The sequence below is a fragment of the Urocitellus parryii genome, chromosome 6 (genome assembly GCF_045843805.1).
Source record: "Urocitellus parryii isolate mUroPar1 chromosome 6, mUroPar1.hap1, whole genome shotgun sequence".
Taxonomy (NCBI): domain Eukaryota; kingdom Metazoa; phylum Chordata; class Mammalia; order Rodentia; family Sciuridae; genus Urocitellus; species Urocitellus parryii.
In genome coordinates this window covers 132268773-132285980 of record NC_135536.1, presented here as the reverse complement: position 1 = coordinate 132285980, position 17208 = coordinate 132268773, and the positions used below count along the sequence as shown (strand labels likewise).

The window sequence follows — 17208 nt, the reverse complement described above, 5'->3', positions numbered from 1 at the left end:
AAAACTCTTAGTAGTGGGCTGGGATTGTGGCTCAGCAGTAGAGTGCTCAGTAGAGCACTCTCCTCGAATAGGTGGGACCCGGGTTTGATCCTCAGCACCACATAAAAATAAAGGCATTGTGTTGTGTCCATCTACACCTAAAAAATAAATATTAAAAAAAAAACTCTTTTTAGCTGGGCATAATGGCACAGGCCTGTAGCCCCAGCTACGTGGAAGGCTGAGGCTGGAGGAACTCAAGTTCCAGACCCTGGGTTCGATTTCCAATAACACAATAAAAACAAAAAACCCCACTTCTTTGTAAAAATGGATATAGGCAAATAATGAGAAAAAAATAGACATTTTTAGATAAAGGATGCCCATAGTCAATTATATTAAAAATATACATAAAAACACTAAAAAGTTAACAGTTAATTATATCTCAGAATTACGAGTGACAGTTCCATCTAATTTTTTGTATGTTTTCAACATTTCCTATAATAAAAATATATTAACATTTTTCCTGATTATAAAAGCATTTTTTTAAAGGTCAGTACAACAGCCTAGGCAGGAAATGACAACAACCTAAAATAGAAAAACAGCAGGGAGAACAACTATAAAATGATAGAGGGAAAATAACAAATTTGGTGACCAATTAGATATGGCAGAAGGAAGAATCAACAATGACTCCTAGGTTTAACACTGGCAACTGAACAAATGGCAGTGTTAAGTCGCAGAAATGAGAGAGTAGTTTTGAGAAAAGGAGATGTATTTCAAATTTATTTTGTAGAGATTTAAATGCCTGGTCAACATCCAAATAGAGATGTCCAAATATGGGGTGAAAACAAGAGTCTAGACTTCAGTGAAGCAAGCTGGGTGAGAAACAGACTTAGGAATTCAGATATATACAGCAATTAAAATATATGAAAGTGGGCTGGGGATGTGGCTCAAGCCGTAGCACGCTTGCCTGGCATGCATGGGGCCCGGGTTCGATCCTCAGCACCACATACAAACAAAGATGTTGTGTCCGCCGAGAACTGAAAAATAAATATTAAAAAAATTCTCTCTCTCTTAAAAAAAAAAGAATTACTACAAAGCTATAGTAATCAAAAGAGGTAATATTGGTAAAAGGGTAGACATATAGGTCAATGAAACCAAACATTGAGCCCAGAAATTGATTCACACATGTGATCAATTGATTTCTGACAAATATGCCAAAACAACAGAAAAAGGTTGTTTTTCAACAAATAGTGCTGGACATCCATTTGCAAAAAAAATGAACCTTGACCTATATATGTATTACATCAAAAAATATATATATGAAAGTATGAAGTGAGAGGATCATTTAAACTTTCATTATTATTTTTTGTAGTGCTGGGGATGGAATTCAGTCCTTTGTTCATTCTAGGCAACTGCTCTACTACTGAGCTACATTCCTAGTCCAAGAGGACCATTATAGAATTAAACTGGGGGGGAGGAGGAGGGAAGGAAAAAAAAAGTTCATTGGATTAGACAAAGGGGAACGAAGGGAAGAGAGCGGGGATGGGAATAGGAAAGACAGTAGAAGGAATCAGACATAACTTTCTTATGTCCATATATGAATATATGACCAGTGTAACTTCACCTCATGTACAATCACTAGAATGGGAAATTATACTTCATGTATGTATGATATGTCAAAATACATTCTACTGTCATGTATAACTAAAAAGAACAAATAAAATATTTTCTTAAATAATTAAACAGGAGAAAGCTTTATTTTTATTCTTGTAGTACTGGGATTGAACCCAGGAGTACTCCACTACTGAGCCCACATCTCCAGTCCTTTTTATTTTTTGAGACAGGGTCTCACTAACTTGCTCAGGCTGGCCCCAAACTTGAGATCCTCCTGCCTTAGTCTCCAGAGGCACTGCGATTATAGGCGTGTGCCATGGTGCCAAGTTGGGGAAAACTTCTTAAACATTAAATAAATCATTAGCAAACCTTACTATTATCTGATTTAACTATACTTTTAAATTTATTATATCAATCATGATAAATTTTATTTTTTAATTAACACATTCAATTGTACATATTTATAGGGTGTCATGTTTTGACATGGGTATATGTTGTATAATGTTCGAATTAGGGTTAATACATCACTTCAAACATAATGTCTTATAGTGAAAACATTCAAAATTCTTTCTTTTTGCCCTTTTGAAATACAGAGTGCATTATCATTATCTATGGTCACCCTAATTATGTAACGAGACACTAGAATTTATTTCTCCTAACTATAACTTAGTACCCACAGATCAGTCTTTCCCCACCTTTCACTCTCCCTTACTCTGCCTAGCCTTTGCTATCCAGTATTCTACTTTCAACTTGTATGAGAAGTTGTCTTTCTGTGCCTGGTCATTTCACGTAACACAATGACCATTCAGCTCTATCCATGAAAATGGCAGGATTTCATCCTTACGGTAGAATAGAATTCCACTGTATACATGTACATTTTCTTTACCATTCTTCAGTTGATGGACACACTGAAGTTGTTACCATTTCTTCATTACCATGAACAGTGCTGCAATAAACTGGAGTTGAAGATGTCTCTTCAACATATGATTTTATTTCTTTTGGATACATAGCCAATAGTGGGATTGCTGGATCATGTAAAAGTTCTACTTTAATTTTCTGAGGAACCATTTTTTAGAAGGTATATAAAAAAAAGTTAATTTTTTAAAAACAGAGTTATGCTTCCAAAGCAAAACATTAGGTTCTGAATATTACCTGAAATTTTAGTTAATAAAATAATATGGAAGTGTCTTTATAGCCAAAGCGTCACAAAAATCCTACAAGTGGGGCTGGGGTAGAGCTCAGTGTTAGAGCACTTGCCTTGCATGCATGAGGCCCTGGGTTTGATCCTCAACATTACATAAAAATAAATAAATAAAAATCCTAAAAGTGGATATGTAGTCACCCTGAGTCCTCTGAGACATATTTGGTTTCAGGTAAAATTTATATTCCTTGAAGTTACACAAAACCCTGACCAGGTAAACCTACCTGGCCTCCCTGTAATCACATAGATTACCTTCCTCTAGAGTTAGAGTGTAGCTCAGTGTTAAAGCTCTTACCCAGCATATATAAGTTCCTGGGTTCAATTCCCAGCATAGAAAAAAAAATTTTTTTTAAATTTTTTACCTTTCTCTAATGACTACTTTCCTTCTAGTCTTGACCAAAGTCTTCTCTAATATAACCTGGTCTCTCTTAATTTATTTTCTTGATCTTAGATTGGCAAACAAAAAAGCTTATTAGTATATAAACACCCTAGCTACCTAATTGTCCAAATGTGGCTTTTAAGTACCAACTCGTAAAACAAATTTATCAGTTACAGAAGAATAGGCTACTTTCAGGATCATCAATATTTTGAGCAGGTCCTCTAGTCTAATTCCCTGTTGACTCCAGTACCCTCAGTTTAGAGGCTGATTGTCCTTAAACACCTCCACCGAAGGGAACTAAATCTGAAAGAGTCCCAGAAGAATCTCCAGAAGAAGGCTCCATTGGCCCTTTCTCTACAACTTTTCCCCAGAGTGCCAATTAGTATGGATTCTCCTTCTGTTGGTTGTTTAAATACTTTGCAAATTGAAGCTCTCTTACTGAATTCAAGGCTGGGAATTTAGGGGCACATAATTTCAGAACTGAAGAGGTCTTCTGACATCATCCCCAGGTCTAACCTTCATTTCTTTAAAAAAAAATTTAACCTTCATTTCTTTTTTTTAATATATTTATTTTTTTAGTTTTAGGTGGACATAATATCTTTATTCTATTTTTATGTGGTGCTGAGGGTCAAACCCAGTGCCTCACTCAATACCAGGCGAGCGCGCTACCACCTGAGCCACATCCCAGCCCCCTTCATTTCTTTAAAAAAAAAAAAAAAAAACTTAACCTTCATCTTATAGACGAGGAAACTGTGGTTTAGTGAATAAGTAAGTGACTTGCCCAAGGTTGTAGCAGCTGGACAATCAAAGAGCCAGAGATTTATACATTAAATGCTTTCCTGGCTAACAAGATTCATACATTTCTTTGGATCTCTAAAATCATAGTTGCATTTGATTAATAAGGAGAGAATTAAAGTGCAAGTATAAGTAATCAGAGACCTAGAGCTGGGGTTGTAGCTCAATGGTAGAGAACTTGCCTAGCATGTGTGAGGCACTGGGTTCAATCCTCAACACCACATAAAAATAAATCAATAAAATAAAGGTTGAAAACAAAATCAAAGACCTAGCCAGTATGGTGGCGTACATCTATAATCCCAGTGACTCGGGGGCAGGGGGCTGAGAAAGGAGAATCACAAATTCAAGACCATCCTCACCAACTCAGCAAGACTATATCTCAAAAAAAAAAAAAAAGTGTGGGGTGCGGGGGCTGGGGATACGCCTCAGTAAAGTGCCTCTGAGTTCAATTCCTAGTACTGAAAAGTAAAAAATAAACCAGAGACCTAATGTCTTCAACCTGGAAGTATGAAAAAATGAAAACAAAATAGTCAGGTTCATCTTGATAACGGTAATGTTAAACTGAGAGTGGTGGTGTACACCTATAATCCCAGCAATTTGGGAGGCTGAGGCAGAAAGAACCGAGTTCATGGACAGCCTGAGCAACTTAGTAAAACCCTGCCTCAAAATAAAAAACCAAACCGGGTGTGGTGGTGCATGTCTATAATCACAGTGGCTCCAGAGGCTGAGATAGGAGGATCATGAGTTCAAAGCCAGCCTCAGCAACGGTGAGGGGCTAAGCAACTCAGTGAGACCCTGTCTCTAAATAAAATATACAACGGGGCTGGAATGTGGCTCAGTGGTTGAGGGCCCCTGAGTTCAATCCCCACTATCCCCCAAAAATAAAAAATAAAAAATAAATAAAAAACAAAAAAGGGCTAGGGATGTAGCTCAGCAGTACATGTTCCTGGGTCCAAATTCCTAGTACTGCAAAAAAGAAAAAGGGGAGGAAAAAAAATACTGCTTTTTTAATATCAACTGTACCTCAGTAAAGTGGTTAAGAAAAAAAGTGTAATGTACTATTATCTACATTATAGATAATGTTAATTAGTCTATTTATTTTCTATTTGTACTCTATTATTTCCAGAAAAGATTTGAAATGATTACAAAATTAAGCCTAAAATAAGATAGAATATAATAATTCAATTAAATAATTGAAAATTCTCCAAAAATGAGATACTAAAATAGATTTTAAGATCACTAAGAGTATAAATACAAAGATAAGAGAGTGGAAAAAGAAATTTAATATTATCTTCACCTTAGAAGATGGGATTAATACCTCAAAATTCGTACAGTCTAGTTTAGAACTGATATTTAAAGGTCAACAGAAAATAAGAAAATAATTAGTGATGCTTCTTATTGCATAAAAACTCTTTTAATTTCTAGAGATACCATAAAATATAATGAACCAACAACTAAATTATCAAAGTAAGGAATGAACAACAGAATTTCAGGAAAATAAAGTACAGTGAAATTTTCTTAAGGGATGTGCCAAAAATAAAGCTCACCATAATATCCTTTTTAAAAATTTGTTTTATTTTATTTATTTATTTTTATGTGGTGCTAAGGATGGAATCCAGTGCCTCCCACATGGTAGGCAAGTGCTCTGCCACTGAGCTATAGCCCCAACCCCTCCCATATTAACCTTTTATAGAAAGGTCATGGGCCCTTTAAGGTTCTGATGGAGTGCCTGAGAAGGTGAGAATTTCTCATAATTGAGAAATAGTAACTAATTTTTTTCTAGGCCTTCTTCTGGGAAAGAGTTTTTCGAAGGGACTGTGATAAAAGTTACTCAATATCTCAAATTTTTTCCAAGTAATGCCATGCAATTTCATGCCTTGAAAAGAAAAATTGTTACCTGAGCACCACTACAATTGGACTTTCACTTCCAGTTATTACCATTAACCCCTTCCAGATCATTAGTGCCGAGGAGACAATCATTCCAAAATTTAGGACTTGATAATATAGCTGTAGGAACAAAAGAGAACAAATCAGATCCACTATTATCCCCAACCAGGAGAGCAAGTGAAAGTAGTATCCATTAATTTAAAAGTTAGGGCAGCTGAAGTTCTGAGACATTCTTTAAAATACTATAATAATTAAACCCTGAGCATCCCAGAACAATCCTCCTCTCACCTAAAGTACCCTGCTCCATTTTGTTTACTAAAACACTAATTACACCTTTATTACAACATAATATTTTCAGAATTTTTCACATAAACTATTTCATTTGGGCTTCATAATAATTTAGCTTAAATTCAACAGCATCCACATGCACTAACAGTGATAGTAATGTAGCTTTGCTTCTGAACTTTAGAACTTAATTTTCTATAGTACTTCTTCCTTGACAACCACAAGATAGTCAACAACATTTAACCCCACTTCCTCATTTTATACTTGAGAAAACTCAGAGAGAAAAGACTTCATAGAGTTCTAAGCTTATCAGACACATAGTTAAGCCTTGAAGACCAGTCTCTGTCTTACTAAATTTCCACTACTCTACAAACCTAAAGTTTTTATGACTTGAATAAGCAAATAGAACAGAAAGGCATTTCAAGTGAGCTAAGTGTGTTGGGGCAAGATTAGAAAATTGGTAAAAGTAGAGAGGATAAATGTACCCCAAGGCAAATATTTCAAGAAATGAAAGAATGGTGCTGGAAAATACTAGAGAAATCTGACAAAGCATATTAAGGTCAGATTACAAAGAATCTTAAATGTAGGACTGAAATATGGGCCTGAAAAAGCATTCACAATATAAAGTTCAAAAACAAGTTTCAAAAATATATATAATATAGGCTCATTTTTGTATTTTAAAAAATAATAATATGTGCTGTATGTGTGGCACATGCCTGTAATCCTATCTACTTCAAGGCTGAGGCAGAAGGATAACAAATTCAAGGTCAGCCTGGGCAACTCAGTGACACCGTGTATCAAAATAAAATAAAAAAAGGTCTGGGGATGTAGCTCAGATGAAGAGCACTCCTGGGTTGAATTCCCAGTACCACACACACACACAAAAAAATTATTTTTACTTATTCTTATCAAGAATCTCTAGAGGTGCTGAGGTTGTGGCTCAGTGGTAGAGAGCTTGCCTAGCAAGCACCACATAAAAATAATAAATAAAATAAAAATATCGTGTCCATCTACAACTAATATGTGTGTGTGTGTCTATATATATAAATTAAAAAAAAAAAAAAAAAGAATCTCTAGAGGACTGGGGCTGTAGCTCAATGGCCCAGTGCTTGCTCACACATGTGAGGCACTAGGTTTGATCCTCAGCACCACATAAAAATAAACAAATAAACTGGGGAGAGTGGCTGCCTCTGGGAAGAGAGACTAGGAGTCAAAGTGGAAGGGAAATACCTTCTAATACATAGTTTCATGTTTTTAAAGTTTCTACTTTATGCAAGTATTACCTACTCAAATATAACTGCTTAAGGGTCTAGAGGTGTGGATCTGTGACAGAGCACATATTTAGCATGCACAAAGCCTAAGTTCAATCCCCAGCAACAAAAACACATAGATAAATAAACTGTTTATTTTCTTAAGTCCATACTGATAGCCAGGATACAATTTTTCTGGCATTCCAATTAACATGAATAACATACTATATCAGTATAATTAACAAACATCATCCACAAAGAATAAATGGACATTTTCTAAGATACATTTGGAAATATTTGCTGTTCTCTGAATAATGGAATAGTAGGAACATATAAGTCATCTGACCAGTCTGACACCTTCCCTTCTAGTTGAGAAAATTGAGGCACAGAGAAGCTAAATGAGGTACTGATGACTGCAAAGCAACTGGCAGAAAGAGCAGCAACTAATACCATCTCTTCAAGATGGAGGCTTTCAAAAAGATAAAACCAATCTTTTTATTCAGATGACTAATTTCAGGAAGTGGAGGGGGAGATGATAAAAGGAAGAAAACAAGCTTCTGAGAAGTAACCATGGTCAACCAGGGGTAAAAAATCATGAATTCAGCTTAGTCTTCATTTTTCAACTTTCCATACAAAAAATATCATTTATAGTACCAATTTGTAAATGACAGGTTGTAGGCCCCAATCCAGAACCTCTGAGGGAGGGGTTGGGGAATTTTACAAAAACTAGGAAGTTTAGTTCCATAATCCCTTACTCAAAATCCTTGGGAGATCAGATATGTTTTAGAATTCAGAATCAGCCAGATTTTTAAAACACAATACCTGCATGGACCACATATGCTATTCTAAGCAGGGTCTATGGCAACATCCCATAATCAAACATATTAATATTTCCTCATAAAATGAACATAAAAATACACAGTAAAACAAATAAGAAAAAAAATAGTTACACCCCTATCAAGTCAAGTATATTGTGTTGAGGAAAACTTTGTCTTCAGAAAGATTGAGACACAGGACTGTCAGAAGAGTTACTTAATAAGATACCCAATAAGATTACTTTTTTTTATTTTGAGACTGGCTTTGTTGCCCAGGGTGGCCAGGCTGTCCTGCTTCAGTCTCCAGAGTAGCTGGGACCACAGAAGCACTCCATCGTGCCCTCTATAATCATTTATTTAATTTTTTTGTGGTGCTGAGGATTGAATCCAGGCCATGCTTGAGCTAGGCAAGCGTTCTACCACAGAGCTACACCCCTATTCCAATGACGTATCTTTTAAGTGAAAAATAAATGACATAAATTTTATAATTTCCTATATCTCTGGCAAGGAACTCATTATCCCATCCATATTTAACCTTTTCCTTAGACAGGTCATGCTACATTTACTATAGAATCATTATTGTGAAATTTATCAAGATCCTCCTCCTCTTCTTTTTTTTAGGGGGGTGCCAGGGATTGAACCCAGGGGTGCTTAACCACTGAATCACATCCCCAGCCCTTTTTAAAGTTTTATTTTATTTTTTATGTGGTGCTGAGGATTGAACCCAGCGCCCCGCATGTGCAAGGCAAGCGCTCTATTGCTGAGCCACGACCCCAGCCCCCCTTTTTAAAATTTTGGTAAAGGGTCTCACAAAGTTGCATAGAACCTCACTAAATTGCTGGCTTTGAACTAGCATTGCCCCTCCACAGCCTACTAGGCCACTGAAATTATGGGTGCTGCCACCATGCCTGGCTTCTTTTTAAAAATGGTACTAGGGATGGAAATCCAGGGCCTTGCACACACTAGGCATATGCTCTGCAACCCCAGACCACATCCTCTTCACCTTTCATACAAAAGTTAAATGTCCCTCACTGTGTTTAACTGGTATGTTCATTAAAAGGTGCCTGTGTGTAACACTGCTAAGTCAATCTATGGGCAAAAACTTAGAAAGAAGCATATTATTTGCTAAAACAAATACCCTATCTAAAAAACAGTTTGAAAAGTATTATACTCTACTCCCTTTATTTTTTCCTCCTCTTTTTCTGCCAATGATCTTCACTCAAAAGTCAAACTTATTTTTTAAAAGTAGGAAAAAAAAAGTGAAACTTACTGCCCCTCTAGTACCTGCCTTTTTTTTTTTTAAAGAGAGAGTGAGAGAGGAGAGAGAGAGAGAATTTTAATATTTATTTTTTAGTCATCAGCAGATACAACATCTTTGTTTTGTATGTGGTGCTGAGGATTGAACCCAGGCCGCACACATGCCAGGCGAGCGCGCTACCGCTTGAGCCACATCCCCAGCCCCAGTACCTGCTTTCTTTACCACTACATCTGAATGCTTATGAGTGTATATTATCAGAAAAAGGTTTTATCTGGTATTGGCAGAAATAAAGTGGCAGCTACTTAAACTCATACCATTTGATCACATCAAGCTAACTATTAATAAGACATTGTGGTGTGTGTAGAATAACAACCACAGAATTGAATAGTCCTATTATTGTTTTCTAAGAAGTGACTTGAACAGTATGTTCCTCAATGTTCAAGGTGAAACTAAAAACAATATTATTAAAACCAATGAGGTGGGTGCAGTGGCATATGCCTGTTATCCCAGCCGCTTGAAAGGCCGAGGCAGGAAGATCATAAGTTCAAAGTCAGCCACAGCAACTTAGCAGGACCTTTTATCAATATTATTTAAAAAAAAAAACAAAATTAAAAAAGAGCTGGGGATGTGGCTCAGTGGTTAAGCACCCCTGGGTTCAATCCCTGATTAAAAAAAAAAAAAAAAAAAAAAAACCAGACCCTCTATTATAAGACAAAAAAAATCAGCCAAATAATAGCTGAGATTATGGGCTAGGGATGTGGCTCAAGTGGTAGCGCGCTCGCCTGGCATGCGTGCGGCCTGGGTTTGATCCTCAGCACCACATACATACAAAGATGTTGTGTCCGCCGAAAACTAAAAAATAAATATTAAAATTCTCGCTCTCTCTCTCTCTCCTCTCTCTATCTTTAAAAAAATAGCTGAGATTAATTAAAATACTATAATTTAATAGTCCAGTTATATCTACTACAGTATCAAACATACCATTATGTTTCCAATTATTTTAAGAGATTATGTGAAGTTCAATACATAGGATATTTGGGAGCAAGGGACAAAGTTCAGTGGTAGAGTGCTTGTCTAGCAGGTATGAGGCCCTGGATTCAATTCCTAGCAGTGTAAAAAACAAAAACATATAGAATATTTTCACAAAACTTAGACTTATGGCAATTTCAAGCAAAGACAGTATTGACCATGGAAGCAAAAATGTGTTTTAGACTACAAAATAGTAGTTTGTGTAAGTCTTAAATTCCATTTATTTTAAGACCTCAAACTAAGAAACCACTAATCTATAAACACAATTCTGTTTTCTAACTCACAGGAAGAGGAGTATTTAGAAACTGTGAAACTTGTGGTGCTGGCAAAACTGAAGTAAGCTCAGGATACCCACTTTTACTGTGACCCAATAAAATCACCAAAGGCCCCAGCATGTACCTTAAGTGATAATTTTTAAAAATCCTTTTTAAACAAGCATAATATCAATAATAGTAAATTTAATTTTTTAAAAATCTGGGTTGAGGGTGTAGCTCAGTGGTAGAGTGTGTTTAGCATATACAAGGCTCTGGGCTCAATTCCGAGCACCAAATAAACAAATAAATAAATGTATGCTGCATCTTTCAAAAATCTGACCGATCAGCCCAGGTAAGGTGACTTGTGCCTGTAATTCCAATTAATTGTGAGGGTGAGGCAGGAGAATCACTTGAACCCAGGAATTTGAAGTCTAGAGTCTAGACAACATAGCAAAACAAACAAACAAACAAATGATAAAATGAAAATACATCTATACACACACCTGTTTACCAGTTTCCCTCATAATAGCCTCAACCTTGAAATAACTCAAGTGTCCATCAACAGTGAGTAAATGAACTGCAATATTTCCAGATAATCAAACACTACTCAGGAATAGAAAGGAATGAATTGATACATTAAATATAGGTGAATCTCAAAAATATGCTGTTTTAGCCAAATTCACCTACCTGCCTAAAATAACTAAAACACTGAACAAAACATATAAAACAAGGGTTTCAGGCATTGGACATGCGGCTGTGTCCAGGTAGCATATGGCTGTGATTACTTAGAAAGCAGAAACTAACAGGGAGAGACTAGTTGCTCCAACCTATAGACCAAATACAATTTCTAGACCACAGGACAGAGCTCAGTAGTTCACTTGAAGGATAAAGAAATGGTAGTTTATAGCCAGGAGCAGTGGCAAACACCTTTAATTCCAGTGGCTTGGGAGGATGAGGCATGAGAGTCATGAACTCAAAGCCAGCCTCCATAACTTAAGTGAGCCCTTAGCAACTTGGTGAGACCCAGTCTCTAAATAATATACAAAAAAGGGACTGAGGATATGGCTCAGTGTTGAGTGCTCCTGGGTTCAATCCTTGGTATCAAAAAAGGAAAAGAAATGGTAGTTCAAGGAGGTAAAGGCGGGGCTGGGGATGTGGCTCAAGCGGCAGCGCGCTCGCCTGACATGCATGCGACCCGGGTTCGATCCTCAGCACCACATACCAACAAAGATGTTGTGTCCGCCGAGAACTAAAAAAATAAATATTAAAAATTCTCTCTCTCTCTCTCTCTCTCTCTCTCTCTCTCTCTTAAAAAAAAAAAAAAAAAAAGAATTACTAACATTTGGATCTGGAATGTACCCCAGAAGCCCCTGTGTTAAAAGCTTGGTTCCCAGTTTGGTGATATTGGGAGATGGTGGAAACAAAGATGTTGTGTCCGCCGAGAACTAAAAAATAAATATTAAAAATTCTCTCTCTCTCTCTCTCAAAAAAAAAAAAAAAAGGAGGTAAAGGCATCTAGAGACTACAAAACAGTGCAGAAATAAGAACTACACAGAAATCTGCAGAGGGTTTCTTCTCAAGTCTTGGACTAGGTGATGATCAATGCATGCATGTAAGGAAACTGAGGATTTAAACCATTTAAAAGGAACAGACAGAATAATTCTCAAAGCTCACATGGGGTAGGAATAGTTTGCTTCTACCAGCTGGAGTGGAAATCCTAACAGATGGGGCTTTCAATAGAATATGCAGGAAGATTTTAGTCACTTATGGTACTCCTAGACTAAAGGCTGCTCTGAATCTACCTAAGGTTCAAAAGAGCCTTGAAAGGACTAAGCTGTTTCCAAGTAACCTGCCTGCATCTCTGAATAAAGCTCAAGAATATTTATGTAAACATGAAAATATCTAGTACCCAAAAAAGGTAAAATTCACAAAGTTGGGCAACCAATAAAAAATTACCAGATGAAGGTTGGAGCTATAGCTGAGTGGTAAAGCACTTGCCTACCATGTGTGAGGCCCTAGGGTTCCAACCCCTACAGTGCAAAACAAAACAAAAACAAACCAGACATGCAAAGAGACTAGCAAATATGACCCAGATGAGAAAAATCAATTGAAACAGACCCAGAAATGACTGAGGTGGTAGGACTAGTAAACAAGGACATTAAAATAGCATGTTCAGAAAAAGATTGAGCATGTTAAATAGAGAAAGAAATGAATATCCAAGACAGCAGGGCACAGTGGCATATGCTTGTAATTCCAGCGGTTCAAAAGGCTGGGGCAGGAGGATCCCAAGTTCAAGTTCAGCCTCAACAATTTAGTGACACCCTGTCTCAGAAATCATCATCATCATCATCATCATAAAATAAAAGAGGGCTGGAGATGTGACTCAGTGATTAAGTTCTGCTGGGTAATCCCTGGTATTTAAAAAAAAAAGACATAAATCAAACTTCTGCAAATTAAAAAACACAATGTCTGAAATAAAACTTACACAAGTAAAATAGCAGATTAGATACCACAGAAAAGTTTAGCAATTTGAAGTCACAGCAACAGAAATAATCTCAAATAAAAAAGTGATTAGGAAAGGAAAAAAAAAGATCGGAAAAAAAGGGAACAAAGCAATTGAAAAATAATATCAAGCAGTCTAACATAATGTAATTGGATTCCCCAGGAGGGGTACGACAGAAAAAAAAATTGAAGAAATCATAAACAAAATTTATCCAAATTTGACTAAGACCATAAACCCATCAATTCAAGAAGCACAGCAAACAACAAGCAAAAGAAACATGAGGAAAATTATAACAAAACACATGATCATCAAACTGCTTAAAATCATTGATAAAAAGAACATTGGCTAGGTCGGGTGGTGCATGCCTCTGATCCCAGCAACTTGGGAGGCTGAGGAAGGAGGATTACAAGTTCAAAGCAAGCCTCAGCAATTCTGCCAGGCCCTGTCTCAAAATAAAAAGTAAAAAAAGCTGGGGATGTAGCTCAGTGACAAAGTGCTCAGTATCAAAATAAATAAATAAATAAAAGCAAGAAAAAAATATGTAAAAAGAAACAATGATAAAAACATCAGCTTCTCTTTGAAAGTATCAAAAGCCAGAAGACATGGAGCAAAACCTTTAAGTACTGAAAGAAGTCAATTGTGGTGGTCTTGCCTGTAATCCAATGACTTGGGAGGCTGAGGCAGGAGGACCACAAGTTTGAGGCCAGGCTCAATAGCAATACCCTGTCTAAAAACAAAAAATAGGGCTGGGTTGTGGCTCAGAGGTACAGCACTTGCCTACCATGTGTAAGGCACTGGGTTCGATCCTCAGCACCACATAAAAATAAAATAAAAATATTGTGTGGGCTGGGGATGTGGCTCAAGCAGTAGCGTGCTCACCTGGCATGTGTGCAGCCAGGTTCGATCCTCAGCACCACATACAAAGAAAGATGTTGTGTCTGCCGAGAACTAAAAAATAAATATTAAAAAATTCTCTCTCTCTCTTAAAAAAAAATTGTGTCTACCTATAACTAAAAAATAAATCAAAAATAAAAAAACAAATAAATTGAGCCAGGGGTGTAGTTCAGTGAAAGCTTGTCCCTGGGTTTAATTTTCAGTACTGCAAAAATAAATAAGTAAGGAAAAAGAAAGCAGCAGTGACTGCATTAATAACATACAAAGAATTTTCTGCAAAAAAATATTACCAGGGACAATGGTAGTCATTTCATAATGATAAAAAAGTAAGTTTGTCCATGAGGATATAACAATCTTAAATGCTTATGTAATAAACAACTTAGCTTCAAAATAGAGCAGTCAGAAATTTCTTTTCTTTCTTTTTTTTTGGATATTGAGGATTGAATTCAGGGATACTCTACCGCTGCACCACATCCCCAGTTTTATTTTGTATTTTTTATTTAGATATAGGGTCTCACTGAGTTGCTTAGCACCTCGCTGTTGCTGAGGCTGGCTTTGAATCCTCCTGTCTCAGCCTCCTGAACTGCTGGGATTACAGGCGGGTGCCACCGTGCCCAGTTATAGTCAGAAATTTCAAAACCACTCTGTTAGTAACTGATACAGCAAGAAAACAGAAAATCAATAAGGATATAAAAGATTTAAACAACACTTCCAACCAACTTGACTTAATTGATATTTACAGAACATTCAGCTCAACACCCAACACCAGCAAACGCATATTAAATTCCTTTTACGTACATATAGAACATTTACCAAGACAGACCATCAAGACTACAAAACAAATCTCAATTATATAATGTAAATTATACAAAGTGTATTCTCTGTTTACAATGGAATGAAAATCAATAATAGAAAGACATCTGAACAATCCCAAATATTCAGAAGTCAAATAACACATTTCTAGATAACTAATGGTAAAAGAAGAAATTGGAAATTAGAAAGTATTTGAACTGAATAAAAATACTACATTGTAAAAAGTGTGGGATATGCCTAATACAGTGGACATAGAGGGAGTTTTTATAGCTTTAGAGGCTATAACTCAGTGGTACAGCATTTCCCTGGCATGCACAAGACCCTGAGTTGAAAGGGTTTACATTTTAGTTTGTTTTTGTTAACACGATGCATTCTACCCATGGTTCCTAACCTTACTAAAGAGAGAGCTTCCTCCCTCACCCTGCATTTACTATCTCACAGGGAGTTCCCAGATGACTATGGAAGACTCTAGACCTGGTTTTTATGTTTCTATATAAATCACCTAGCACCAACCCAAAGTAGATAGCTATGATATTACAACCTCAGAATTGATCATGAAGCCTGATGGCACGCTTCTTTGTCTTCAGTGTTCCTATCAAAATCACCACTCATAACGTTATGGAAGGCCTTATTCTGCATCACAGTATCCCAAACAAACTGCTTTTGATCACAAAACGTATTTTATGGCAACTAAACTACAGTAGTAAGCACAAGATTGTAAAATGTCTTACTATGTCCTCCACAGCCTTCAAAAATCTTGTGTGAAAGAACAGTGGAGGTAGGCCAGTTATCAACTTATTCTCTCTCAACTTCAAATACACCCTTCTAAGTGTTACTTGGGGTGATTTTATAACATTCTCCTTTGCCAGCTGGTTAAACAATGTCAGGTTTTATTAATAAAAGGTGGGGCACACCTGGATTCCCACCAATTTGGGAGGCTGAAGAGGAGGTGCCCAAGTTCAAGGCCAGCCTGGGCAACTTAATGAGACCTTGTCTCAAAAAAAAGCAGTGGAGAGGGTAGAGAGGCTGGGAATGTAACTTGTGGTAGAGTGTCACTGGGTTCAATCCCTATTACTGCCAAAAAAGGGGGGGGGAGCGCTGAAGGGCCACTGCTAGGCAACAGAGGGAGTAAGGGGATTCTCCTGGTTCCAGTGGTGTTTATATACGACACAGCAGTAGTGGATCTGTGTCTAGGAGCCTAGTAGTGCTCACCTCAGGGAACATCATAGTTGGGCTCTGGCAAATTTCTCAGCTTCTCATTAGGCCAGATCCAGCTGACTAATCTGAACCAGATCCAGCTTACTAATCTGTCAAATGTCACTGCCATGCAATAAGAGGTTGCAAATTCCTGTGGCAGTTACATCTTCTTCAAAGAGGTCTAAATCTCAGTTTAGGAAGGGTGGTTGTAGGAAAGTACTTTGTTAGCTCTTTCCTTATCCTACTGGGTAGTGCTATTTTCTGCCTATGCTACCTCTAAACCCCTTAAGAGTTCTCTTTTACCTTTCTTGTAGTGATGTATATTTTACTATTTAACTCCCCCCCCCCCAATGTTGGGGATTGGACCCAGGGCTTCACACATGCTAGGCAAGCACTCTACCACTGAGATACATTCCCAGCCCTTAGTTAACGATGTTTTATATTAAATATTCATTGCTCAATTCCTGGTGAGAGCGATCCTCTGATGCCCATCTAAGGTTCCCACATACAAGTTAAGAAAAACAAGTCAGGTACTGTGGCTTGTTTGGGGGAGGTTCAGGCAAGTATAAGAAAGCTAAATACATCATCATAAAATTTTTAACCTCATGTATTAACTATCTATTATGAAACAAGATAAACAATTAGTTTTTAGATACATGGGGGTAAACCAGAAAAAAACAATTGTAAGAAATGAAAATGTTGGGCTGGGGTTGTGGCTCAGTGGTAGAGCACTTGCCTAGCATGTGTGAGGCACTGGGTTTGATCCCCGGCACCACATAAAAATAAACAAAATAAAATAAAGGTATTGTATCCATCTATAATTAAAAATAAATAAATAAATAAATAATAAAGAAAATTCTGCTATAGCTAGAATATTGCTGTTTTTTATTATATATCTCTTGTATATAAGTATATATAATATTTTTTTTTAAAGAGAGAGTGAGAGAGAGAGAGAGAATTTTTTTTTTAATATTTATTTTTTAGTTCTCGGCAGACACAACATCTTTGTTGGTATGTGGTGCTGAGGATCGAACCCGGGCCGCACGCATGCCATGCGT

The 17208-nt window shown here is 36.9% G+C and overlaps 1 protein-coding gene across 2 annotated transcripts in view; it reads right to left on the bottom strand.

The window, feature by feature from the left end:
• Nucleotides 1–17208, bottom strand: part of Sec11a (SEC11 homolog A, signal peptidase complex subunit) — a 40394-nt gene that overhangs the window by 16400 nt on the left and 6786 nt on the right. For both annotated transcript variants that reach the window (XM_026388257.2, XM_026388256.2), the window contains exon 2: nucleotides 5863–5972. In XM_026388257.2, coding sequence (XP_026244042.1) covers nucleotides 5863–5972 — 110 coding nt within the window. The remainder of the gene's footprint in view (nucleotides 1–5862; nucleotides 5973–17208) is intronic.